Source organism: Zophobas morio, unplaced genomic scaffold (assembly GCF_036711695.1).
Source record: "Zophobas morio isolate AGI-343-1 ecotype UQ-CSIRO unplaced genomic scaffold, CSIRO_AGI_Zmor_V1 ptg000027l, whole genome shotgun sequence".
Lineage (NCBI taxonomy): Eukaryota > Metazoa > Arthropoda > Insecta > Coleoptera > Tenebrionidae > Zophobas > Zophobas morio.
The window spans coordinates 1,677,607-1,704,954 of record NW_026972132.1 but is presented as its reverse complement, the minus strand read 5'-3'; the positions used below and the strand labels follow the sequence as shown (position 1 = coordinate 1,704,954).

Sequence of the window (27,348 nt, the reverse complement as noted above, 5' to 3'; positions counted from 1 at the left end):
ATTGCCTTGAGGGCCCCTAATGTCTTTGCTTTTAGAGATGTGAAATAATCTTAGGGACTCCTCATCTGTTTGTTTAAATGTGAGTGAACTTTTGGAATCCTTTAAGTTTTATTTTTGAGCGAATATTAAGGTCTTTCGCTGTCTTGTTTGAGAATGTAAAAACATAAGACCTCCTAGTGTCTTTTTCAAATTGTGAAAGAATCTTGGGGGTCCCTACTCTCTTTTTTAAATATATGAAATTATCATGGAAGTCCCTAGTTGTTCATTTTTGATATAATTCGCAAAAAATTCTCGGAACCCATAGTATTATGTTTTTGAAAAATTTTGACGGAATTTAGGGTCTCCAAGTGTTTTTCTTTAAAAAATATTTTGGCGCTTTATTTTTGAAAGAATTTGAAAAAATTCTCTAGATCACGAGTAATTGTTTTTGAAATAATGTAAAAAATTCTTTGGCCCTTTATTGTCTTCTTGAAATACGTGACAGAATCTTAGGTCCCTATTACCCTATTTTTTTTAAATTAAAAATAAAATTAAGCGCCCTGGGTGTTTTTGCTTAAATGTGAAGAATTTTTGGGGATCCTTAGATATTTTGGAAGATTGTTAGTGTTCCCAAAGTATCTTTTCTGAAAATGTGGAAGAATCTTGGCAACCCCTAGTGTCTTTTTAAAAATGTGAAAGGGTCTTGCGGGCCCTAATGTCTTTATTGAAGAATATGAATGACTTCAAGGAACCCTGGCGTCTTTTTTTAGTATGTGAAATTGCCTTGAGGGTCCCTAATGTCTTTGCTTTTAAAGATGTGAAAGAATCTTAGGGATTCTTGATCTCTTTGTTTAAATGTCAGTGAACCTTTGGAATCCTTTAAGTTTTATTTTTGAGCGAATATTAAGGTATTTCGCTATCTTGTTTGAGAATGTAAGCGAAACATAAGACCTCCTAGTGTCTTTTTCAAATTGTGAAAAAAATCTTGGGGGTCCCTGCTGTCTCTTTCAAATATATGAAATTATCATGGAGGTCCCTAGTATTTGATTTTTGATATAATTCGAAAAAAATTCTCGGGACCTATAGTATTTTGTTCTTGAAAAATTTCGGAAGAATATTAGGGTCTCCCAAGTATTTTTGTCTTAAAAAATATTTGACGTTTTATTGCTGAAAGAATTTGAAAACATTCTCTGGGTCTCAAGTAATTTGTTTTTGAAATAATTTTAAAAACTCTTAGGGCCCTTTAGTGTTTTTTTGAAGAACGTGACAGAACCTGGGGTCCCTATTACCCTTTTTTTGAAAAATGAAAAATAATCTTAGGGCCCCTTGGTGTTCATGTTTAAATGGTAAAAAATGCTTGATGTTCCTTGTGTTTTATTTTTGAAAGAATGTTAGTGTCCCCTAGTGATTTTTTGTAAAAATGTGAAATCGTCTTAAGCGCCCCTAATATTTTCTTTTATAAGAATGTAAATCAATCTTGAGGATTCTAGTGTCCTTTAAAAAAAAATGTGAAAAAATCTTAGGCGCCCTTGGTGTCTTTGTTTAAATGAGAAAGAATTTTTGGAGTCCCTTGGATGTTTTGGAAGAATGTTAGGGTCCCCCGAGTGTCTTTTCTGAAAATCTGAAAGAGTCTTAAGGGACTCGGGTGTCTTTTTTAAGAATGTGAAATTGTCTTGGGGGCCCCTAGTATTTCATTTTTGATATAATTTGAAAAAAATTTTCGGGACCTATAGTATTTTGTTCTTGAAAAATTTCGAAAGAATGTTAGGGTCTCCCAGTATTTTTGTCTTAAAAAATATTTGACGTTTTATTGCTGAAAGAATTTGAAAAAATTCTCTGGGTCTCGAGTAATTTGTTTTTGAAATAATTTTAAAAACTCTTAGGACCTTTTAGTATTTTTTTGAAGAACGTAACAGAACCTGGGGGCCCTACTACCCTTTTTTTGAAAAATGGAAAAGAATCTTAGGGCCCCTTGGTGTTCATGTTTAAATGTGAAAAAATGCATGATGTCCCTTGTGATTTATTTTTGAACGAATGTTAGTGTCCCCTAGTGATTTTTTGCAAAAATGTGTAATCGTCTTAAGCGCCCCTAATGTCTTCTTTTATAAGAATGTGAATCAATCTTGAGGATTCTAGTGTCCTTTAAAAAAATGTGAAAGAATCTTAGGCGCTGTTGATGTCTTTGTTTAAATGAGAAAGAATTTTTGGAGTCCCTTGGATGTTTTGGAAGAATGTTAGGGTCCCCCGAGTGTCTTTTCTGAAAATCTGAAAGAGTCTTTAGGGACTCTGGTGTCTTTTTTAACAATGTGAAATTGTCTTGGGGGCCCCTAGTATTTCAGTTTTGATATAATTTGAAAAAAAATCTCAGGAACTAGAGTATTTTGTTCTTGAAAAATTTTGAAAGAATGTTAGGGTCTCCCAGTATTTTTGTCTTAAAAAATATTTGACGTTTTATTGTTGAAAGAATTTGAAAACATTCTCTGGGTCTCGAGTAATTTGTTTTTCAAATAATTTTAAAAACTCTTAGGGCCCTTTAGTGTCCTTTTGAAGAACGTGACAGAACCTGGGGTCCCTATTACCCTTTTTTTGAAAAATGGAAAATAATCTTAGGGCCCCTTGGTGTTCATGTTTAAATGTGAAAGAATGCTTGATGTCTCTTGTGTTTTATTTTTGAAAGAATGTTAGTGTCCCCAAGGGATTTTTTGTAAAATTGTGATGTTTTGAAAGATTGTGAGGGTCTCTAGGTGTCTTTTCTGAAAATGTGGAAGAATCTTTGAAACCCCTAATGTGTTTAAAAAAAGTAATAATATAATAATGTCACTAATTTTAAAAAATCGATGTAATAACATTGATCCATAATAGAGCATAATCAACAAGTACTGCTTCAGTTGGCAACAATGAATTGTTGGTTGACAGTTCCAAAATTTGTTATTAATTACTTCGATTATTATTAATAAGTCATAACCAAATTCTCTTGGGCGCGTCAAAGTGACCTATCGTCAAGCATTTGAATCAGGTTTGGCAACAGCAGCGAAAAAAATTTCCTCAAAAGTGGTTAATTGTACTGCCAACCCAAACAATACATTACAACTATTACCAATTATACAAACTAACAAGTGAAAAATTTTGTGCAAACCTGACGGATTATTTTTTGGAGAACACACCATAACTTTAAACAAATTTGGCACTAAATTAACACCATAATAAAAAAAAAAGTCACCACCGATTGATTACGGCATGCTTTCTAGCTTAATCAATCTTCGGAAACAACTGAATTATTATCGGAATTATTATTCGCACGAGCCCGCAAAATTTAAATGTTAAAACCTGTTTCTGAATTAACAACTGCTTTGCATGTTTTTTTTTCCTAATTACTAAAATGAATTTCATTTTTTGCCGTCACGTAACGTTAATGTGAAAAAAATGCGAATAACTAAAATTTAAGAAATGCATATATTAAAGAAAAATTAGATTTAGATTTTTTATATATTAATCGAAATTCTTCTGTCCACTTATTACAAGTTTTTGTGAAATCGTTGTCGTTTCTACTTGAAAGTTATGTTTAATTTTTTCTCCTGAACATTTTGTAATGATTTGACCTATTTCGTCATTTTTGACTTCGTCATTCATCTGATGTTCACTTCTACATGACCCCATTTTGAAGCGTTGAAAGCGAAATTTGTTCAGATTTTTTTTTTTTTTTTTGAAAAAGCTGAACGTGATGGAATTTTTTAACAATTTTTTCTGTAATTAGCATCCGAAAATCTATCGGATTCATCTGCTTATTTAATTGAGTCCAGTCCAGACACGTATATATTTATTTTATTTTTGTGTTTAAATTTTGGTGGATGCGCCGGGGCAACTCTGAACCCAAAACTGAAAACAAAACCATTTGCAATACAAACCGCCGACAATTTATTTCCAAAAACAATCACACAAAAATGGATAAATCACTCCACAGGTTTCAGCTCCGACAACAACACCTCGAAAATGTAAAAATCGCCCCCTCTCAAAGCCAGCGTCATCACATGCAACAACCTATTCATAGTCGTCGTCCTCAACACATACGGCACCCCTGAGTCCTTCTCCAGGTACATCGGCGGCCCCAGAGTCTCACAGTCGTAGAAAAAGTACTCCGACTCGTTGGTCTTCCCGAAAGCGTAGACCCTCTTGTCCGAGTCCCTCTTGGTCACGCAGATCACCCCAAACCGCTTGACGTAGTCGTCGAAGAACAGCCTCAAGGCTTTATAGAGGTTGAACTGCTTCAGCCGCACCAAGAACATGGTTCCTTCCACCACCGGGGCAAACTCCACCTGGAAGCTATACGGGAACACCGTGCACTTCTTCTTGATGTCTTCAAAAGCCACTTCGTAGTTCTCGTCGCTGATGTCCTTGATGCACTCTGTGAAGAAGACGTCGCCGTTCACCACGATGGAGTCCATGACGTTGACGTTCCAGTCCACGAAGTCGTAGATCTGGGTCATCCCTATCGCCACCACGAGAGTCCCGATGGTTTGCTTCCTGTGGGCTTGGTCTCCCGCGGGAGCCAACGTCCCGAACAACGAAAACAGGTCGTCTGGGAAATCGATGAACCAGTTGTTCCAACGCGGATGGTCCGTCTTGTTCACCCTCCACGACCACGGAATGGGGTCCACGTCCAACCAGCACACCTCCTCGAAGAACGGTTTACAAATCAACTCGCCCTTTCGTCCTTTCGGGATTCGGTATTTCTTGGCGCGGTTGCTGATGATGACGTGCTTGGGCGCTTTGGTGATGGACATGATGTCGAAACAGTGGAAGTTGTAGCTTCCCGACCCTTTCACTAGACCCTTTTTCAGTCTCCGGACGAATTTGCGGAAGTTGGTGTATCTGGTCCAGGACGCCTTCCCTTTGTCGCTAGGGTCGAACAAATGGTAGATGTCGTCTTCGATGCTTAGGGCGTAGGAGCGGTTCGCGAACTGCAAGATGAAGTGTTCGTGTTTCTTGATCAACAAGGTTTCGATTGCTGGAAAAAATGAGTGAAGTGGATACTTGATTCAAAGTTTGGTGGTACCTGCTCTAAGACTATGTCTTGAGTCGAACGTTGCGAAGTTCATTCTGTACACCACGATGTCGAACAAGTAGTCGTCGATTAACACGTTCGTGATGAACTTTTTCGAGCAAACTCGGAAATCGTCGACGTGGCTGTAAATGTGGAGTCCTTCGTCAACGACTTCGTCGATTTTTCTGTCGTCCCATTTCTTGATTGGGTTGTTGAGGAGCATCAAGCAAGCGCAGATACAGACGAAGTAGTCTTCTTTTAGGCCATCGGAGACTTCTTTCTCACCACCGACGGCTTTAGTGCCTTGTATTTTACATAGTTTACCGACTAGACGGTACCTGTGAAGATAAATAGTAGTTTGGTTGAGTGGTACCGTGAAAATTTACCCCATTTTAGGTGGTGGCTTTGGTTCTTCTTCTTTCGGTTTCTTGAAGGTTTGGTACTCTACTGGTTCGTCGCCGCCTTCTCCCTCTCCAGCCTCTTCTTCTTCCTCCTCTTCCTCCTTCTTTTCCTCTTCGGGTTCCCTCGGTAGCAGTCTCACGTGACAAGAACTCAAAACGAATCGGTTGTACTCTACATTCTCCTCAGCTTCTCTTTTGGCTTTGTTGTGTAAAATCCGGGCCACTAGCATCTGGATGTCTTGGAACCTAATCAAACAAGCGACTCCTTCGTTCGAAGTACCCTTCCCTAAACCCACCTCGTTGTTCCCGAACCCATCATAAAGGTAGTACAAGTGGTTCTTGTAAAACAAAGCACAAGAGTACGTCGGCGTCACCAAAATCCCGGCTTGCCATTGCGGGAACAGGATAGTCCCAATGGCCATAGCCAAAATTCTGGGTTTAATAATAGTATCGAAGATGTAATTAACCCGAATGCTGAAGTCCGTTTTCCCTAGACTGATCCTAGGGATTTCTAGTTTGTAGTTTTGGTCGTAGCGCGTATTGGAGTTGGCGTGGAGCTCCGCTCCACATTTGAGAACGTAGTCCACCACGTCTTTGGACCACGAATCCACCGCATACTTCCTAGCTACCGCTCCCGCCATGATGCACACAAACGGTGCCATAAACTCCAACTCTTTACCGAACCCCGCCATGTTGGTAGCACCCAGGATGATCTGACTCCCGTCGGGTAAATCCACGAAGTTTGTTTCTTTTTCCAACTCTTCCGACAAGGTAATCTCGAGCTCTGGAGTCAAGTCGAAGTCGTACGCCGCTCCTTTCATCTCCGCTTTTCTTCGTCTAGTGAGAGTTTGGATGTCTCTGCTAATCACCGGGACTTCCTCGTCGGGTATTTCCACGGTGAAGTCGTCGGTACCGATTTCGGCTGAGATGCGACTCAAGAAGGATTGGGAACCGACTTGGGTGTACTCGGTCGCGGCCATGTACCACTCGTCCGAACCTTCGCCTTCTCCTTTGGCTCCTTCGGCTAGCTCGCCTTCGCCGAAGTACTTGCCCTTGCCACCTTTGCCACCTTCGCCGCCTTCGCCTCCTTCGCCACGTTTGACCATTTCTTTTTCTTCCGCGGTGAGGTCGAAACTGTCCAAGTCCATGAAAGCGATAGCGATTTCGGTTTCTTCAGGAGGTTCGGGCTCGATCTACGCAGAAGTGCTTTTGTGTCTTGGGACGTCCTAATTTGTGTCTTACCTGAGTATCGGATAAACTAGGGGAGTCCAAATCGGCTACGTATTCTGCATCTGGGGTTGTCAGTGGAGGAAGAGGTCTAGACGACACGCGATGTACCATCCTTGGTAGATCATCAGGCCCGATGCTTCTAACTGTAGACCCCACTTCCAAGATACTCTCGTCGGGAAGTCCTTCCAGAAGAGCGGCTCGCGTTTCATAATCCACTGTCACCGTTTTCTTGACAGCTTTCCTTTTCCCTCTTCGCATTTTGTGCTTTTTGAAGTTCTCGATTGGGTACTCTTGCATAGTGAGACACCTCGGAAATAACTCGTTCAAATTCGGGTCTCTGTGTATCTTACAAACTTTCAAAGCATGAATGTGGAAGATCATCTCTTTTTGGTCCCAGTTCTTGGTGATCATCTCCATCAACGAATCCAGAGTCGTGTGCATGGAAATACACGCAGTACCGTTGCGACACTTGTACCCTTCGCTGTTCCTCGAGTACGGGTCCACGCAGTGGTAGATATTCCTCTGCTTCCACACAGCCAAAGTCGAGTCGTCGATTTGAACAATCGCGTTGGAGTTAGTCTCGAAGAACTTCTCCAAGTCGATGCTCAGCTTGCATTGGCTTTTTTTGAACATGAAGTTGACGGAACGATTCGGGGCTATGTATACTTCGATGACGTACGGCCCGATGGTGAAGACCGCCGGTAGGTCTTCAATTTTGACTTCGTCGATTGTGTCGTTCTCGATGCACTCGAGGAACAGCTGATTTCCGATGATCACGATTTTGTCGACAGTCCCCTTGTGCCAGCTGCTTGGAGGCGTGATCTTTGAGTATACCTAGAACGGGAGGTGAAAAAAGTCGGAAGGAAGTCGCAACTTACCAGAGCCACCACGGCGATAGTTACGGCTTGTTTATTTCGAGAAAAACCGAAACATTTATCTGCTAAATCAAACGAACCTAGAACTACCGCTTTCTCTTCGTTGAGGACTTGGAAGTTGTCGGCTTCGGGGATCACTCCGGTGGAATCGACTTCTTCGGCGTCGCGCAAAAGCACCCGAAACGCTTGAATGGAGTAGATGGTGAAGGGCTGATTCTCGAGGTTCGATCGGTTCAAGAGGACCGTGATGATGGACGTGGTGTCGTAGAAATTGGCCATGAGAGCAGTCCCATTGGGGTGGGTGTACAAATCGATGGTCCTCGGACCGGGATCGAAGAAATAAAAGTGTTTGTCTTTCCAGATCGCGACGGTGAGGTGCTCAGTCTCGAGAATCCCAGCGGCGTACCGCCCGAAGTATATATTAAGAGCTTTGGTCAAGTTGTAGATTTTTTTATCGTCGGAGCGGATCATCCCCGATATTTCGGGCTCGCTCACCACAAAGCGGACCTTCCGCTTCCCGAGTTTGCAGTACTTTCGCAAATCCGACACTTTTAGTACCACCTCTTCACCATGCAAGTGCTTGGTACTAGCACTTTCCATGAACAAGTCGTTCCCGGCTATCAGTACGTCATCAATGTCAGCTTGAGTCCATCGATCCGGGTGTTTAAGCATCGAAAAGCAGTACGCCGCTATCGGTATACACATCCCTTGTTTATTGCGACTTACAGCCGGAAAGTGGGGATTCCCTTGATGCACGGTACCCAACTTCACCCCATAGTAGAACGTCTTCAAAGTCGGCTGCTTCAGTTTCGTAAAAGAAAAATTCTCAAAGGTACCACTCCTGATCTTTCGTTTCGGTTTCTGGTAACGGTGGATTTCCGAGTCTCGTCGAAACTTTTGCACCAAAGTACTGATAAAACGATCTTCTTTTTCCACTTTTTCGTCGCCTTCTTCCTCCCCTTTGTAATCCCTGCTCTTGAACGAGGTACTCTTAGACAACTGCGACACTTTTTTCTTAAATATCTTCGTCAAGTAGCTGTCAGGCGGCGGCTGTAACGAACGCATCAGCCCCTCTTCACCCAACAGTTCCGCTCCTTCTCCTGTCTCTTGTATCGTCGCCAGTTCTTGCGCTATCATTTCTTCAATGGTCGGACCTTGCATCTCCGGTTGTACAACTCGCCGCACGACCTTCCTCTTCTTCTTCTTTTTCTTTTTCTTTGTGATGTTGATGATGGTACCACTTTTGGGTTCGTGCAGCGTCAGCTCGGTCATTTCCGGTGGTTCCGGGTACGTCTGGCTCGGAGTCATCGAAGCTTTGCGAGGAAACACTTTAGCTTCTTTGATTTCCGCAGACGGGGCTTCAAACTAAGCGAGTTTGTTGTATTTTTAGCACGCTATACTCATACTCACAGCGATATCCAGCTTGGTTGTGCCGAGAGGACTGCCCAAGCGCATAACGCTATATTTGCAAAAATGGAGATCGGCTTCTAACTTCTTTTTCCTTTCGAGGTCTAGAAGTCTTTGTTTTCTTGTTTTCGGTACCACGTACTTAATTCCAGGAGGGGTGCTGTAGCTGTGCATCGTCAAATCCACTCTGGTACTACAAGACAGAGCTAGAGTTGAGTTGAGTTCGAGTCGTACCTTACTTCAAGGACGGTTTTAGTTGAACGTCATCGCTGTCGATTTTCTTCGGTTTGGGTTTACGCTTGCGGCCGCACGTTTTCTGGTCTCGGAGACTCTGCTCGAACACCGGGTCCAATTCAAAGAAAGAAAAATTTTCATTTTTCGTTTTGAAGAAGCTCTGGCAAACTTTGCTATCCCTACAACAGGAAAATGCATTTCGGGAGACCGTTTCACCGTTTTACCATGATTTATCCATTTTCTACTGAAATTTTGAGTAAATTTTCAAGCGAGTAATGTCAAAAGTAGACAAAACAAAAACTAATCAATGCGTCAATCACATAATTAAAAAAAAATTTTGGCACTTCACATTGTTCTAAATTCTCGTTTAAATATGCAGCGAAAACCGGTTTCTAAACTAGCAAAACCGACTAAAAAAACCACCCAAAATGCCGGCGATAAACCGGCGGAAGGAACCGTATCGACGAAAATACTACCCCCAAGAGGCCACACCGGGTTGCCGACGGACTGGAAGGAAATCGAGAAAAACGTTTTTCTTTGCTCGGGTTCCTACAGCCAAGCACACAAAAGATTCAAGGGGCATAACCAACAAAGTACGACCTAGCTTGCAAAGTACCAACGCGCTAACCCTCCCTTGTAGGTGCCGCCACGTGCATAGTCGCCTGCTCGTTCGCAGCTCTGCGAAAAATGAACAGCTGGACCAGAGACGTCCTCGACCAGATCCTCCAAACCGGCAACGACTTGCACATAAAGAGCAAAAACATGTCCAGCAACCGGTGCCTCGATCACATGAAGCCCACCCAAATTTACAACTACTTCTTCTTGGGAAACTTGATCATCTCCATGCGGATCGGGGTCGACGCCACCAGCGCTAGAATCTCCAGAGACTCGACCATCCTCCAGAAAATCGAAGACATGCTGGTGGAGTTCTTCACCCAGCACCCGTCCGGGATTGTAGCTTGTGTGCACTCGTATTTCGCCATCTGGAAGGTCGAAGGACGCTTCTTCATTTTCGACCCGACCGAACACAACCTGGAAGGCGGAAAGTGGATGGGACTGCCCGGAATGGGGTACTGCTACGCCCTCAGAAGCAACCAAGCCAAGACTATTGCGGACGTGGTCTTGAAGAACTGCCCCCTCAAGCAGATTAATCGCTTCACGGTGTACCCTTGCGGCTTGGACAAGTACGTCGAGGTCAACACCAAGCCGCCGCAAACCCTTTCAGATGTCCAAGCGGTACCCCTGGAAGCAGGTAAAGCGGTGAGGAAAAACGTGCTAAGCCCGAAGAAGCACGTGAAGAAAATATCTGCCCCGAAACCAGCGGAAGCTGAGAAACCACCAGAAACTGAAGCACCAGCGACAGGTGCAGCTCCAGCGGAAGGACAAGAAGCCAAAACCGATCCCGTTGAACCCAAAAAATCGGTATCTAAGTCGATGATTCCACCCGAACGACCCAGACTACAAAGTGTTACCAACTTCGTGGAGCTTCTACCCGGGAGAATGGGGATTTTGAGGGCTACTACGCACCAAAGGGACCCGAAGTTTACGAGGTACCTTGGAAAGCAGAGTGTGGGGAATGCTATAGCAGCCCACACTATGTTGCGTCACTACCGGGCTAAGCAATGGGTTAGGAATGTCTTAGACGATGTTCTTCGACTAGGGGAGCATATTCACCACGACATGAAGAAACTCACACCTGGATACATCCCCGAGAAGGTCACCCTCTACGAAACAGATTATAGTCCGAAGGTGGAAAAGTACGGAGCTGTGGGTTTGATTGAATCTGGAGACGATAAAATTTTGAACTTGAGTCAGGCTTTGAACAACGCTCTGATTGATATAGATTGTTGTATCTTGAATGGTCCGCACATTGTAGCTGTGTGGAAGCAAGAAAACAAATTCTACATGTTTGACCCTGAGGAGCGCAACCCTGTAGGTAAATTGGTCGAGGTAGGTGAAGCGGGAGTTGCTTGTCTCACTTGGTACACCAGACTGGCGGATTTGATAGCCGTCTATGTCGGAAATCTTCCAAAAGAGAAAAGAAACTCGAGGTTCATGCTTTGTAAAGTAGCCATCAAGGATTACGTACCACGGGCCGAAGACTGGTTCAACTACAAACCTCTCAAAATAAACAAGTGGATACTTCGAGGGACTTTCAACCAGAACGACAGAAGATTTCCTCGAGAAAGTCGGAATAGTCAATGTACTGCGAATGCCACGATGGCGTTAACTTACAAGGAGCTTAAAGAGGAGAAGGATTGGGATCCGCAAACTATGGATGAGATTTTGGTGAACGGCGACGAGTTATACCGCAGCTGCGTGGAGTACCTCAAGGAAATCGGGAAGTTTAAACACCCTCACTTGATGATCGACGAAATAAAGACGTCTTTTAACGTAGCAAACAAGATGATAAAACTGGAAGTGAACGACTGTCTGGTGAACGGAGTGGTCAATGCTAAGAACGATTCTTGGGTACCGAATTTGCTGAAAGGGTTCACCGAATTCTTCGGGGAGAACGACGCCGGGGTTATTACCGCGAACGACTTGTCGATGGCGGTCTGGAAAAGAGACGACGTCTACTACTACTTCGATTCGCATAGTCGCGACTCAAGAGGCATAGTTACAAGCTATGGTACTTCTTGCATTCTCCGGTTGATGAACCTCGAGGACCTAGCGAACGCAATGAAGGTTAATCTAGGTACCAACAAAGAAAACTTGTACAATATAAGTCGCGTCGTGGTTAAAGTCTTCGACATAACCGAAGAGGGAGTCACGATGCAACCGCTCAACTTCTACGAAACCTTGAGTCAACTGGTGGCAATTTTGCGCTCGAATACGAGTCAAAAAGACAAGAAGTACGACATTAGTGCCGGTAAACAGCAAGTACCGATGTGTTTGGCGGCTCTGGCTTTCAACAGCGTCAGTCCGTCGTTAGAATGGAGCAAGGAAGATTTAGACCAAGTTCTCAATCTCGGGGACAAACTTTACACGGACACTATGGCGGCGAATTACGCTGAAGGCGTCCCTGAAGAGCTCAACGTAGACGACGTGACCACCGCGAATGTGTACAAGAAACTAAACATCGGCCCTAACTCCATTGAGATAGAAATAGAAGAGAACGCTTTCGGTAACTTGGAAGAAAACTTGAAGACGGCGATGGAAAGTTTACACGAAAGAGTCAACGAACAAGGCCATTCTGCCTTCCAGTCGATTATAGAGTCTCAGTATATGACGGCGTCGATGTGGCGCGACGACAACTTGTTGTACTTGTTTGACCCGTACCCGCGCGACGAGAGAGGGCAAGTTTACGGCAAGGACGACTGGAGTGCTAAAGTGGAAATAGTCGAGGAGGGAGAAGGCGAATATGAAGGTGAAGGCCCCCCCGACGATGAAAACGAAGAACAAATGCAACTGGCTGAGGGGCAAGGTGAAGATGATGATCAGTGGGCGGCAGATCAGAATAGAGATGAAGGCGCAGGCGGTGATAACATGGGGGAGCCTGAACCTGAACCAGAACTCGTGGGTCCTCCACCTTCAGAAGCCGATGACCTTCCACCAGGGGATGAACAGGAAGGTGAGGAAGCGGAAGATGAAGAGGATGAGGAACCAGTTGTGGAAAAGAAAGGGTCTGAGTTCTGGCGCCAACAAGAACTAGTCGGCAAATCGTGCGTGTTGCGCTTTAGTCGCTTGGAGGACCTCATCCAGCACATTCTAGAGAACGCTCCTCCGAACAAACGTCAGGAAATCGAGTTCACGTTGAAGACGGTGAAGCTTTCGAACACACCGGTGCTCCACGAGGTGTTCGACCCGGAAGAAGACGAGAAGAAAGACGAACTAGTCGGGGACTGGAATCAGTTTAAGGAGTTCGACTATGGGAGGTGGATTTTGAGGGCGAAGAAAAACTTGAGAGACGGGCTTTTCCCGGTGGGGAACAGAGGCAAGCAGGCGCTCCCGATGTGTCTCGTGGCTTTAGCCTTCGCTAGTTCGTACGCCTTAAGCAAATTCACTGAAGAAGTAATGGACAATATTCTTGCCTACGGTGACCGACTGTACACATGCCTGTGGAAACTAAGAGGCAAACAACTCAAAGACAACAAAGAGCTTGCACTAACGGAAGAAGAGATTGAGCAAATTCTCAACAGCACTAAGTTTGAGCTTGAGGACTATCCGAGGACCATCTGCATGAGGGACTTGCGCACCAAGTGGGAACCCCAATTTGAAATTGTTAAGGGCGACATTACGTCCCAAATACCCGAAGAGGTACCCAACTTGACTTTCGGGCTCACCACCTTCTTCGAAATTTACACGTTTGGAATTTTGAACTGCCGAGATTACCCGGTTGGGATCTTCAAAAATGAAAACATGTACCTCATGTTTGACCCGCACGCCACTGGACCCTCTGGCGCTAAATCTCCAGTGGGCGTCGGGTGCATAACCCGATTTAAAGAAATCGATCTTCTGGCTCAAACCTATCTGGGTAACCTACCCAGAATCGGCGACAACTTCTTCGTAATACACGCCTTCACCTTCAGTAAAGACCAATGCGTCAGACCGCGTGCTCCCGAAGAGAAAGAAGAGAAAACGCCTAAGGTAGGTGGTTTCAAGGAAGTTACCGCAGGCAAGGGTATCCTCAGAGGTGACGTCAAGCTCGACTGCACCAAGTTCGACCGGGGTGTGCACATCCACAGCGCCCCCATCGCCTTCGTCGCTCTCGCTTTATCCCTAAACAAAGACCCAGACACCTGGACTAGACTCATAGTCAACGAAATCTTAACAATCGGCGAAGAACTATACAACGAAACCCTCGAGAAACTAGGAGAGAAGTTCGACCCTTGGAGCAAACAGCTCGACGTCTGCAAAGTCAACACCGACTTCATGATCGGGCGCTTGAAAGTCAACGTCGCCATCCGGTTCACCGAACAACGGGGAATCGTCAACATCAAGAATTCGAAAACACCTAACTTGAGACAAGGGATGGAGCGGTTCTTTGAAGAGAACTCCCACGGGATTGTCGTCGCGGACAAGTTCATCTTGGCTGTATGGGAACAGATGAAAGAGAAGAACGTCAGTATTTACGTGTTCGACCCGAATTCCCGCGGTGGTACCGGTTTGCCTGGTCAAGGAGGTGTTGCGTGCGTCATGAAGTTCTGCAACGCCAAGATGGCGTCGGACCACATCATGGCTTGCATGATGGACATCGACAAGACTAAGACGGAGTTCGCGATAGTTCCCGTCGAGATTGTGGTGGGTTCGGTGCATATGAAGCCCAAAATCTGCAAGAGCTTGTCGAAGCCGAAGAAACCCGAACCTAAAGGGTCGTCGACGTGTCACACTTGCTGCGATCCCAACTGGACGTACGCACGAGCGCAGCAGCCGGTGGTTTCGACCACGGTGGTGTCGAAGAGAGCCCCCGCGTCCATGAAAGCGCCGACGTGCCCTGATAAGGCCACACTCTTGGAGCAGAAGAGACTCCTGCGAAAAGAGGTAAGTTTTTTCCAAAGTTGTTACAACACAGCTACATTTTTTATTTTTAGATGTCGGAATTGCGAGCGATCAGGGAGAAGAAGCGCTGCGAGCTCTTGGGAAGGAACACGATCTACGAAATTAGTAGCAACCAGGCGATCATTCGCGGTCTGCGCCACATGATCAAAGACAGAGATCTTCCAGTGAATTTGGTCGCTTTTGTGTTTATGAAGATTGCGGTTGATCTGTCCAAATGGACGTACAGGCAAATCGAGCTGATTCTGGAAGCAGGGTATCAGCTCTACGTGGATTCTTACAACGCGTACAAACCTACCACTACCAAACTGGGACTTCAACACATACTGAGGCGCATCTTGTTGAAAGATTTCGAAGCGAAGATCGACGTTAGGAAACCTATAGCCGGAGGCAGATTCACGAGAGAAAATCTTAACGTGCACTTGACTAACTTCTTTGTGATTACGAATTTCTGTATTGTGAGCTTCGAGGACTACCTTGTTTCGATTTACTTCAAATCTGGCTACTACTATTTGTTTGATCCGTATAGTAGGGATCTGTTAGGTAATAAAACAGAAGATGGAAGTGCAATGCTGATGCGCTTCGGAGATTTAACTGAGTTAGTCGATAAAGTCGTCAAGAATTTCGTACCGGCAGAACTAGCTGATAACATCGAGAAACGTTACGCCTTGATTGTTGTGGGTCTGATAAGTGTTACACCAATTGGGAAATAATGTAAAGTCCTGTATTGTAGTATTTGAGAGTAAAGTCGATTTCCGAAACCATTTTGACCAAAAAAAAAAAACACAAGTGGTATTGTAAACTTTATTTCCTCTTAAGTTTGTAAACATTCTTTCTAATTACGTTGCTTAGGTCTAACGGTCCTATCGCTAAACTTAATGGTAACATCTTGGACCCTCATATTGGGAGTCAAGAACTGCTGGAGAGTGTCGACTCCAGTTCTGGGCATCCTGTCGAACGGGTAACCCATGGAGCGGCGATCCGGATACAACTTGTCCTTGATGCCGCAATAACTTCCAGCATCGTTGCATACTCCGTCGGTCTTTTGATCGATCTTGTCGTCTTCATAGTTGGAGATCATCACGAAGAGCTGGGAGGCGAAACCTTCCGGAGTCCCCTTCGGGATCAGCATGTGTGCAGGCCATCCACAACCGCAGAAGTTGAATTGGGCTAAGGCTTCTCCTCCTTGGGGACGATTCAAGTCCAAATTACGGAACGTGCGTTCGAAAGGAATGGTCACTGAAGACTGGTTGGAAGCCCGGTTGATGGTGTTCTGGCCTTGCTTCACTACAAACCGGGAACTATATTAAAGTGTTTGATTTGACCTGAGGACTTACAATTGACCGTGAATTTATCCAACTCGATGAACATGGTCTTCTGGTCTCTAAACAACCACGGGTTGCCCTTTTCGTCGTTTTTCGGCGCCAGGAAGATTCTGCAGGTGCCTTGTCTACTACCGTTGGCCTGGTTGTTAACGGTGATCTTGTAAGTGAAGGGTTGGTGCTGCAGGTGGGTGAACCTCACGAAGACGGAACCTCTAGGCTGGAAGTCCATTCCTCTGGACAAGTCCACGTCTGATTGTTGCCAGAACGTGTTAAAAGTGTTATTGGGGCTTCCCTCCGACTGGACTTCGATGTTGCTTACAGTGATACCAGAATAGTTGAGTTGGTTTTCGCTATAACGTGGCAGAGTGGCTTTATATTCTTGGAATATGTCGTCGATGTAAGAGTGCCATCTGTAGAAAACTGGGTCCCGCATGGCCGTCGCCAAATCACCCATAACCCCGAAAGACTCAAGGTGACGATGATCCGGGTCGTGGATATACGAGATGAAGACGTGTCCCATGTTGTGGAGATCTCCATAGAAGGTACGATTGGGCGACAGGATACTGGACTCCACCATATTACCCAGGATGTCGATGCCTTCGTTTTCGGTCAGACTGATGGTACCTCCGCTTGCCTACAACTCTTATTAACAATCTGTGACAACTTTAGGATTTTACTTACGTCGGTGACACTCCCTTGGTGAATGGCGGCGTAAATCCGGTCGCTCCACCTCTTCAAATCTTCAACGTCTTGCTTAATTTGGTCCACCTCTCTGTTCAAGTCCCGGATTTTTTGGTTGGCAAACCTCCCCGGCCACGATCTACCAGCCACCAAACTATCCAGCTTCGGGAAATAACCTTCCTCGATCTCCTTCGTCCAGTCGTTCAACCTCGTCACCCTCTCCAGCTTGTTGCACAACCTCTCGTAGTTGTACCTCGCGATGATCTGCTGATGCATATAGTAGAACAGCTCCCCTCTACGATTCTTCGCCACGACTTCCCTCGCCGCTTCGATCGGGTACACCAAGTGCCAATGCCAGTGGTGCAGATTAATCCCCAAGTCCTCCCGGAAGTACGCCAGTCGGTGCTCCACCTCCAGGTCCGAAGCCGTGTAGTCCTTCGGCATCTTGATGGGGATCCGCGACCCGTCGGGCACCACCGTCATCTCCTCCCTAACCTTGGCGAACACTTTAGCGTCTAAGTACTTGTCAGGGAATGTCTCGATGAACGGCGGTAGGTCGAAATCTTGGGTGTCCGGCCGGTGCAAAATGGCCACCGACAACGCGTAGTTGAACAAATAGGGGTTCACGCGGTCCCAGGCGTACACCGCGACCGCTAGGAGCTCGTCCAGGTTGGCCATAGCGAGGAAGATGTCGATGAACTTTCCGGCGATGCGGCGGTGCTTGGGGATGAAGAGCGAGAAGTTCTCGTCGCGCTGGAGTTCGAGGATTTCGCCCAAAGGGGGAATGGTGATCCTCCTGATGGGAATGAACTCTTCGTTGTAATCGTCGCCGAAGTGGGGGAGGAGGGGTTGGAAGTGGTTGACGATGTACTCAGGGGGAATCGAGAAGACAGTCTTGTTGGCTCTGGATTTGTAGATGGGCTCGCGGGGTCGGTCGAAGAGGAGAGAGAGACCTTTCTTAGTGGTGGACATCGTGGTCCTGGAAGATTATTCGAAGCAATGAGAGCCATTATAATGTTTACAGACATGTCTACCAACCATATACACAAAAGAATTTTGCGTATTTATAGCTGTCTCGTATTTTCAATTTTTATGTACCTAATTTGAGTTAATACGATTAAAATTACACTTTATTGTCTTGATGCGCATACCAATATCCAACATTAAAGAAAAATAAGTATGCTTTTAATCATGATTTTAACCCACATTTGCAGAATGTGCAATGTTTATGTTTATTGCAGAACCTAGATTATGCAACCAATATTACAACCATATATTAAATAATAATAATTAGGAATAATAACTAACACCTATTTTTTAAATCACTTTATTAATTGAGTTAAGGAAGTTATTATTTAAATTATTTGTGACTAACCAAAAAAAAAAAAATCACAAATAATCCACGAACCGTTCTTAAGAAAATGCCGAAGCAACGTTTGGTAAATATACCGTACGGCTCAAAAATGATAGACCTGGGGCATATAATTTGTATATAAGAACTAAATGTGAATTAATAATAATATAAGTAAATAAATACTTACATAAATAATAAACATAAAGACTTACATTATTGATGAAAACACGTAAGTTCGGGTTGAACAGAACCAACAAATACACTTAAAAAATAAAATTTTTCTTATATTATACCTTGCGGAAGTGCCTATCTTCCAGCAGTATCTTTTCTATGAATTGCACATAAAACGCGGATGCGGTCCTGATAAAAAACCTCGTTCCTATCAATCGCACTGAATGTTAACAACACCTATGATACCCGGTGTCTGGAAAATGGCGGGTTAACACTAAAAATAGCAAAAAAATTCCTTCTCACATTTTGGTCAAATTATAATGATTTTAAAATTGGTTTAAACCCTACGTTCAAAAAGTTCGCAGTTAATTTAGGTCCCCTGGTGTTTTATGATGAACTTGAACAAATCTGTTTACCTTTTATTAGTGTTTTATTTTTTACGAATTTGAAAGTCTTCAGTGCCGCAGTGTTTTTTTTTTAATCGGGTGACTCTTAGGTACCCATGGCGTACTATTTTGGAAGCCCATACATTTTTTTTATTATTTTAAACAATTTTGGGGCACTCTATTTTTGGAAAATTCTGACCTGACTTCTTTTTGAGTTAATTTTGGGAACCCGTTCTTTTTTCTGAAAAATCTAAAACAATCAAACAAGAATTTCTATTCTTGTTTGAAAATAATTTGAAATTGCTTTGCGCATCTGCTGTCTTTTCTTATAAAAATGTAATTAGATTTCTTAGAGGATACGTCATTTGTTAAAATCAGTTTTATCTTAGCAAGTACTAGCCCCGCCCACCCACCCTGTTGTTTCTTGGAAGCTATGTCATTTGCCGAAATCAGTTTTATCTTAGCAAGTCCTGATAACTAACTTTTACAAAAAATTAAAAACTGAAGAGTTAATCCGCCTTTTTCCATACACGCAGGAAATCGAAAAAAATAGCATAAATTACAGAAGTACTAAAATGTTTTCCGGAACATTAGACAGGTATTCATTTATTTAAATTAAAAATTATAAAATAGGCACTTCTTCCTCCAAAATATGTTATAATTTTGAATTTGTAATGAGCAATGAAGACTTACATAACATTTAACTTTTCGAAGTTAGAGTATGGCATATAAGAAAATAGTCAAAATCGTCGAAGAGAAAATAGGTAAATACGAAGATGAACGAATTGCTGAACAAAACAAACTGCAAAAACAGGAATTAGTAAAGTCAATAAAAATGAAATTTTTAAAATGTGATTTCTGCATTTTGTGATTGTGTTATATCTAGGAAATTGTTCGAACTGGCGTTTGTAAATTTTTTTTTCCAAACTTGTGAAGAAGAACTGGTTGTAGAAAAGAGACGACGTTTACTACTACTTTGATTCGCATTGTCGCAACTCTAGAGGCATAATTACAACGGTTGGTATTTCTTACCTCAAGTATGCGACGTTGATTTTCAAGCGCCCGATCATGAAGTCGGTGTTGACTTTGCAGATGTCGAGCTGTTTGCTCCAAGAGTGGAACTTCTCTCCCAGTTTCTCGAGGGTTTCGTTGTATAGTTCTTCGCCGATTGTTAAGATTTCGTTGACTATGAGTCTAGTCCAGGTGTCTGGGTCTTTGTTTAGGGATAAAGCGAGGGCGACGAAGGTGTGGATGTGCACACCGCAGTCAAATTTGGTGCAGTCGAGCTTGACGTCACCTTTGAGGATACCCTTGCCTGCAGTAACATCCCTGAAACCACCTATCTTGGGCGCTTTTTCTTCTTTCTCTTCGGGAGCACGCAGTCTGATGCATTGGTCTCTACTGAAGGTGAAGGCGTGTATTACGAAGAAGTTGTCTCCGATTCTGGGTAAGTTACCTAGGTAGGTTTGAGCCAGAAGATCGATTTCATTAAATCGGGTTATGCAACAGACCCACTGGAGATTTAGCGCCAGAGGGTCCAGTGGCGTGCGGATCAAACATGAGGTACATGTTTTCATTCTTGAAGATCCCAACCGGGTAATCTCGGCAGTTCAAAATTCCAAACGTGTAAATTTCGAAGAAGGTGGTGAGACCGGGAGTCAAGTTGGGTACCTCTTCGGGTATTTGGGACGTAATGTCGCCCTTAATAATTTCAAATTGGGGTTCCCACTAGGTGCGCATGTCCCTCATGCAGATGTTCCTCGGTTAGTTCTCAAGCTCAAACTTGGTGCTGTTGAGAATTTGCTCAATCTCTTTTTCCGTTAACGCAAGCTCTTTGTTGTCTTTGAGTTGTTTACCTCTCAGTTTCCACAGGCATGTGTACAGTCGGTCACCGTAGGCAAGAATATTGTCCACCACTTCTTCGTTGAATTTGCTTAAGGCGTACGAACTGGCGAAGGCTAAAGCCACCAGGCATATCGGGAGCGCCTGCTTGCCTCTGTTCCCCACCGGAAAAAGCTCGTCTCTCAAGTTCTTCTTCGCCTTCAAAATCCACCTCCCATAGTCGAACTCCTTAAACTGATTCCAGTCCCTGACTAGTTCGTCCTTTTTCTCGTCTTCCTCCGGGTCGAACACCTCGTGGAGCACCGGTGTATTCGAAAGCTTCACCGTCTTCAACGTGAACTCGATTTCCTGAAGTTTGTTCGGAGAAGCGTTCTCTAGAATGTGCTGGATGAGGTCCTCCAAGCGACTAAACCGCAACACGCAAGATTTGCCGAGTAGTTCTTGTTGGCGCCAGAACTCTGACCCTTTCTTTTCCACAAATGGTTCCTCATCCTCTTCACCTTCCGCTTCCTCGCCTTTCTGTTCATCCTCTGGTGGAAGGTCATCGGCTTCTGAAGGTGGAGGAACCACGAGTTCCGGTTCAGGTTCAGGCTCCCCCATGTTATCACCGCCTGCTCCTTCATCTCTATTCTGATCTGCCGCCCACTGATCATCATCTTTACCTTGCCCCTCAGCCAGTTGCATTTGTTCTTCGTTTTCATCGTCGGGGGGGGGCTTCACCTTCATATTCGCCTTCTCCCTTCTCGACTATTTCCACTTTAGCACTCCAGTCGTCCTTGCCGTAAACTTGCCCTCTCTCGTCGCGCGGGTACGGGTCAAACAAGTACAACAAGTTGTCGTCGCGCCACATCGACGCTGTCATATACTGAGACTCTATAATCGACTGGAAGGCAAAATTACCTTGTTCGTTGACTCTTTCGTGTAAACTTTCCACCGCCGTCTTCAAGTTTTTTTCCAAGTTACCGAAAGCGTTCTCTTCTATTTCTATCTCAATGGAGTTAGGGCCGATGCTTAGTTTCTTGGGCACGTTCGCGGTGGTCACGTCGTCTACGTTGAGATCTTGAGGGACGCCTTCAGCGTAATTCGCCGCCATGGTCTCGGTGTAAAGTTTGTCCCCGAGATTGAGAACTTGGTCTAAATCTTCCTTGCTCCATTCCAACGACGGACTGACGCTGTTGAAAGCCAGAGCAGCCAAACACATCGGTACTTGCTGTTTACCGGCACTAATGTCGTACTTCTTGTCTTTTTGACTCGTATTCGAGCGCAAAATTGCCACCAGTTGACTCAAGGTTTCGTAGAAGTTGAGCGGTTGCATCGTGACTCCCTCTTCGGTTATGTCGAAGACTTTAACCACGACGCGACTTATATTGTACAAGTTTTCTTTGTTGGTACCTAGATTGACCTTCATTGCGTTCGCTAGGTCCTCGAGGTTCATCAACCGGAGAATGCAAGAAGTACCATAGCTTGTAACTATGCCTCTTGAGTCGCGACTATGCGAATCGAAGTAGTAGTAGACGTCGTCTCTTTTCCAGACCGCCATCGACAAGTCGTTCGCGGTAATAACCCCGGCGTCGTTCTCCCCGAAGAATTCGGTGAACCCTTTCTGCAAATTCGGTACCCAAGAATCGTTCTTAGCATTGACCACTCCGTTCACCAGACAGTCGTTCACTTCCAGTTTTACCGTTTTGTTTGCTACGTTAAAAGACGTCTTTATTTCGTCGATCATTAAGTTAGGGTGTTTAAACTTCCCGATTTCGTTGAGGTACTCCACGCAGCTGCGGTACAACTCGTCGCCGTTCACCAAAATCTCATCCATAGTTTGCGGATCTCAATCCTTCTCCTCTTTAAGCTCCTTGTAAGTTAACGCCATCGTGGCATTCGCGGTACATTGACTATTCCGACTTTCCGGAAGAAATTTTTTGTCGTTCTAGTTGAAAGTCGCTCGAAGTATCCACTTGTCTATTTTGAGAGCTTTGTAGCTGAACCAGTCTTCGGTCCGTGGTACGTAATCCTTGATGGCCACTTTACAAAGCATGAACCTCGAGGTTCTTCTCTCTTTTGGAAGATTTCCGACGTAGACGGCTATCAAATCCGCCAGTCTGGTGTACCAAGTGAGACAAGCAACTCCCGCTTCACCTACCTCGACCAATTTACCTACAGGGTTGCGCTCCTCAGGGTTAAACATGTAGAATTTGTTTTCTTGCTTCCACACAGCTACAATGTTCGGACCATTCAAGATACAACAATCTATATCAATCAGAGCGTTGTTCAAAGCCTGACTCAAGTTCAAAATTTTATCGTCTTCAGATTCAATCAAACCCACAGCTCCGTATTTTTCCACCTTCGGGCTATAATCTGTTTCGTAGAGAGTGACGTTCTCGGGGATGTATCCAGGTGTGAGTTTCTTCATGTCGTGGTGGATGTGCTCCCCTAGTGGAAGAACATCGTCTAAGATATTCCTAACCTTAGCTTAGCCCGGTAATGACGCAACATAGTGTGGGCTGCTATAGCGTTTCCCACACTCTGCTTCCCAAGGTACCTCGTAAACTTCGGGTCCCTCTGGTGCGTAGTGGCCCTCAAAATCCCCATTCTCTCCGGTAGAAGCTCCACGAAGTTGGTAACACTATGTAGTCTGGGTCGTTCGGGAGGAATCATCGACTTAGATACCGACTTTTTGGGTTCAACGGGCTCGGTTTTGGCTTCTTGTCCTTCCGCTGGAGCTTCACCTTTCGCTGTTGCTTCAGTTTCTGGTGGTTTCTCAGTCTCCGCTGATTTCGGGGCAGATCTTGTCTTCACGTGCTTCTTCGGACTTAGCACGCTTCACCTCACCGCTTTACCTGCTTCCAGAGGTACCGCTTGGACTTCTGCGAGGGTTACGGCGGCGTGGTATTGACCTCGACGTACTTGTCCAAGCCGCAAGGGTACACCGTGAGGCGATTAATCTGCTTAAGGGGGCAGTTCTTCGAGACCACGTCCGCAATACTCTTGGCTTGATTGCTTCTGAGGGCGTAGCAGTACCCCATCCCGGGCAGTCCCATCTACTTTCCGCCTTCCAGGTTGTGTTCGGTCGGGTCGAAAATGAAGAAGCGTCCTTCGACCTTCCAGATGGCGAAATGCGAGTGCACACAAGCTACAATCCCGGAGGAGTGCTCGGTGAAGAACTCCACCAAAATGTCTTCGATTTTCTGGAGGATGGTCGAGTCTCTGGAGATTCTAGCGACGGTGGCGTCGACCCCGATCCGCATGGAGATGATCAAGTTTTCCAAGAAGAAGTAGTTGTAAATTTGGGTGGGCTTCATGTGCTCGAGGCACCGGTTGCTGGACATGTTTTTGCTCTTTATGTGCAAGTAGTTGCCGGTTTGGAGGATCTGGTCGAGGACGGCTCTGGTCCAGGTGTTCATTTTTCGCAGATCTGCGAACGAGCAGGCGACTATGCACGTGGCGGCACCTACAAGGGAGGGTTAGCGCGTTGGTACTTTGCAAGCTAGGTCGTACTTTGTTGGTTATGCCCCTTGAATCTTTTGTGTGCTTGGCTGTAGGAACCCGAGCAAAGAAAAACGTTTTTCTCGATTTCCTTCCAGTCCGTCGGCAAGCCGGTGTGGCCTCTTGGGGGTAGTATTTTCGTCGATACGGTTCCTTCCGGGTGTTTTTTTAGTCGGTTTTGCTAGTTTAGAAACCGGTTTTCGCTGCAAATTTATCAATCGGAGAATGCAAGGGATAGAATGGTAAGTTCGATTTGCTGGTCGAAGAAGATGTCGAGATTGTGGTGGGGTCGGCGCAAAAACTTGACAAAGACGAAGAAACCCAAACCTAAACGTTCAAGCAAATCGATCTTGTTCTGGACGTAGAGTATCAACTGTACGTGGATTCTTATAAAAAGAACAACCCTAAGACAAGCAAACTGGGAATTCAAGATGTGCTGAGGCGCATCGTGTTCAGAGATTTTGAGATGGAGATCAAGATTGAGGAATCTTTCCCTGGAAGCTGGTTCACGATAGAGAATCTTGACATTGACTTGACTAAACGCTTTAAAGAAACAGATTTCTGTATTGTGAGCTTCGAGGATTACCTTGTTTCAATTTACTTGGCATCCGACAGGTACTACTATTTGTTTGACCCCTACAGTAGGGATATTTGTGGTGATAGGACACAACGTGGAAGTGCCATGATCATGCGATTCAGAAATTTAACAGAGTTAATTGTTAAAGTGGTGCGAAATTTGCTACCTCCGGGTACAGATCTGACCGACAAACGTTACGCATTGATTCTTGTGTATCTGACAAGTGTGACACCTTTATTTTAATATTTGTACGTAATGTCTCTGTTTAAACCCCTTTTGAGTCAATAAAACACAAATTATGCTTCTAAATTTTATTGCTACTAAGCCTTTTCCAAAAATTCACAAAAACCAAAAAATCATCATTGTTTCTAACTACGTTGCTTAGGTCTAACGGTTCTATTGCTAAACTTAACGGTAACATCTTGGACCCTCATGTTGGGAGTCAAGAACTGCTGGAGAGTGTCGACCCCGGTTCTGGGCATCCTGTCGAACGGGTAACCCATGGAGCGGCGATCCGGGTACAACTTGTCCTTGATACCGCAATAGCTTCCAGCATCGTTGCACACTCCGTCGATCTTTTGGTCGACCTTGTCGTCTTCATAGTTGGAGATCATCACAAAGAGCTGGGAGGCGAGACCTTCCGGAGTCCCCTTCGGGATCAGCATGTGTGCAGGCCATCCACAACCGCAGAAGTTGAATTGGGCTAAGGCTTCTCCTCCTTGGGGACGATTCAAGTCCAAATTACGGAACGTGCGTTCGAAAGGAATGGTCACTGAAGACTGGGTGGAAGCCCGGGTGATGGTATTCTGGCCTTGCTTCACTACAAACCGAGAACTATATAAAAGTGTTTGACTTGACCTGGGGACTTACAATTGACCGTGAATTTATCCAACTCGATGAACATGATCTTCTGGTCTCTGAACAACCACGGGTTGCCTCTTTCGTCGTTCTTTGGCGCCATGAAGATTCTGCAGGTGCCGCGTCTGTTACCGTTGGCTTGGTTGTTGACGGTGATCTTGTAAGTGAAGGGTTGGTGCTGCAGGTGGGTAAACCTCACGAAGACGGAGCCTCTAGGCTGGAAGTCCATTCCTCTGGACAAGTCCACGTCTGATTGTTGCCAGAACGTGTTGAAAGTGTTCTTGGGGCTTCCCTGCGACTGGATTTCGATGTTGCTTACGGTGATACCAGGGTAGTTGAGTTGGTTTTCGCTGTAACGCGGCAAAGTGGCTTTATATTCTTGGAATATGTCGTCAATGTAAGAGTGCCATCTGTAGAAAATTGGGTCCCGCATGGCCGTCGCCGAATCACCCATGACCCCGAAAGACTCAAGGTGACGATGATCCGGGTCGTGGATATACGAGACGAAGACGTGACCCATGTTGTGGAGATCCCCATAGAAGGTACGGTTAGGCGACAGGATGCTGGACTCGATCATGTTACCCAGGATGTCGATACCTTCGTTTTCGGTCAGACTGATGGTACGCCCACGTTCCTACAACTCTTGTTGTCAATCTGTGACGACTTTAGGGTTTTACTTACGTCGGTGACGCTCCCTTGGTGAATGGCGGCGTAAATCCGGTCGCTCCACCTCTTCAAATCGTCCACGTCTTGCTTAATCTGGTCCACCTCTCTGTTCAAGTCCCGGATTCTTTGGTTGGCAACCCTCGCCGGCCACGACCTACTAGCCACCAAACTATCCAGCTTCGGGAAATACGCTTCCTCGATCCCCTTCGTCCAGTCATTGAACCTCGTCGCCCTCTTCAGCTTGTTGCACAACCTCTCGTAGTTGTACCTCGCGATGATCTGCTGGTGCATATAATAGAACAACTCCCCTCTACGATTCTTCGCCACGACTTCCCTCGCCGCTTCGAACGGGTACACCAAGTGCCAATGCCAATGATGCAGATTAATCCCCAAGTCCTCCCGGAAGTACGCCAGTCGGTGCTCCACCTCCAAGTCCGACGCCGTGTAGTCCTTCGGGATCTCGATAGGGGTTCGCGACCCTTCGGGCACCACCGTCGCCTCCTCCCTAGCCTTGGCGAACACCTTAGCGTCCACGTACTTGTCAGGGAAGGACTCGATGAACGTCGGCAGGTCGATGTCCTGGGTGTCCGGCCGGTGCAAAATGGCCACCGACAAAGCGTAGTTGAACAGGTAGGGGTTCACGCGGTCGCGGGCGTACGTGGCGACGGAGAGGAGGTCGTCCACGTTGCGCATACCCAAGAAGATGTCGATGAGCTTACCGGCGACGCGGCGGTGCTTGGGGATGAAGAGCGAGAAGTTCTCATCGCGCTCGAGCTCGAGGATTTCGCCGAACGGGGGGATGGAGATCTTCTTGACTTGGACGCGCTCCTCGGCGTCTTCGGCGAAGCGGTTGCTGAGGCTCACGCCGAGGGGCTTGTAGCGATCGTTGAGGTACTCGTTGGGCACGTCGAAGACGGTTTTCTTGTCGCCTTTGGCGATGAAGACGGGCTCACGGGGACGCTCGAAAAGGAGAGCAAGGTTCTTCTTAGTACCGGACATCGTGGTGGAGCTAAAGAATATACAATATTAAAAATATGAACACAGATTAGGTTAGGCAACCAATGTTACATTATTTTCTTAGAATTAACCTTTTTTTTTTAGTTTTTAGTTATTGAAAAACAAATTGGGTAAGAATTATTAATTCAACAATAAATTTCAATTTAAATTTTATAGAAATAATAAATAAAACAAAACTTACATTTTTTTTTATAAAAACAGGCAGCTTCTGGTGTCCACAAGGAACTGATACTCTCCGAAAAAAAATCTTTTTTATATTGTACCTTCAGGAAGTGGCTTCGATCCTCCATTTCCATGTTTTCGACGAATTTCAACTAAAAAA

At 45.1% G+C, this 27,348-nt stretch overlaps 4 protein-coding genes across 5 annotated transcripts; 1 reads left to right on the top strand and 3 right to left on the bottom strand.

Annotated features, from left to right (window-relative positions):
- Nucleotides 1-3,687: 3,687 nt before the first annotated feature.
- Nucleotides 3,688-9,479, bottom strand: LOC135136818 (uncharacterized). The gene is made up of 8 exons (XM_064066237.1): nt 9,392-9,479; nt 9,173-9,346; nt 8,937-9,126; nt 7,530-8,891; nt 6,664-7,485; nt 5,407-6,614; nt 5,033-5,358; nt 3,688-4,984 (listed from the first exon to the last, which is right to left on the bottom strand). Exons 1-8 carry the CDS (start codon nt 9,403-9,405, stop codon nt 3,930-3,932), a joined length of 5,151 nt encoding a protein of 1,716 aa, XP_063922307.1. The 5' UTR covers nt 9,406-9,479; the 3' UTR covers nt 3,688-3,929.
- A 9-nt stretch (nt 9,480-9,488) lies between these two features.
- On the top strand, nt 9,489-15,427 carry LOC135136801 (uncharacterized). Its single transcript, XM_064066218.1, has 3 exons — nt 9,489-9,760; nt 9,808-14,651; nt 14,702-15,427. Exons 1-3 carry the CDS (start codon nt 9,541-9,543, stop codon nt 15,377-15,379), a joined length of 5,742 nt encoding a protein of 1,913 aa, XP_063922288.1. The 5' UTR covers nt 9,489-9,540; the 3' UTR covers nt 15,380-15,427.
- Nucleotides 15,428-15,456: 29 nt separating this feature from the next.
- LOC135136803 (phenoloxidase 1-like) lies at nt 15,457-18,315 on the bottom strand. Of its 2 annotated transcripts, none has more exons than XM_064066220.1 (4): nt 18,239-18,315; nt 16,673-17,651; nt 16,004-16,625; nt 15,457-15,953 (listed from the first exon to the last, which is right to left on the bottom strand). In XM_064066220.1, coding segments are annotated over exons 1-4 (2,055 nt in total). In that variant the 5' UTR covers nt 18,241-18,315; the 3' UTR covers nt 15,457-15,501. The 2 variants fall into 2 exon arrangements, with proteins under 2 accessions (XP_063922290.1, XP_063922291.1); XM_064066221.1 differs by having other exon boundaries at nt 18,214-18,290.
- Nucleotides 18,316-24,781: 6,466 nt separating this feature from the next.
- LOC135136802 (phenoloxidase 1) lies at nt 24,782-27,306 on the bottom strand. Its single transcript, XM_064066219.1, has 4 exons — nt 27,208-27,306; nt 26,025-27,018; nt 25,356-25,977; nt 24,782-25,305 (listed from the first exon to the last, which is right to left on the bottom strand). The coding sequence occupies exons 2-4, from the start codon at nt 27,006-27,008 to the stop codon at nt 24,854-24,856; spliced, it is 2,058 nt and encodes a 685-aa protein (XP_063922289.1). The 5' UTR covers nt 27,009-27,018; nt 27,208-27,306; the 3' UTR covers nt 24,782-24,853.
- Nucleotides 27,307-27,348: the final 42 nt, after the last annotated feature.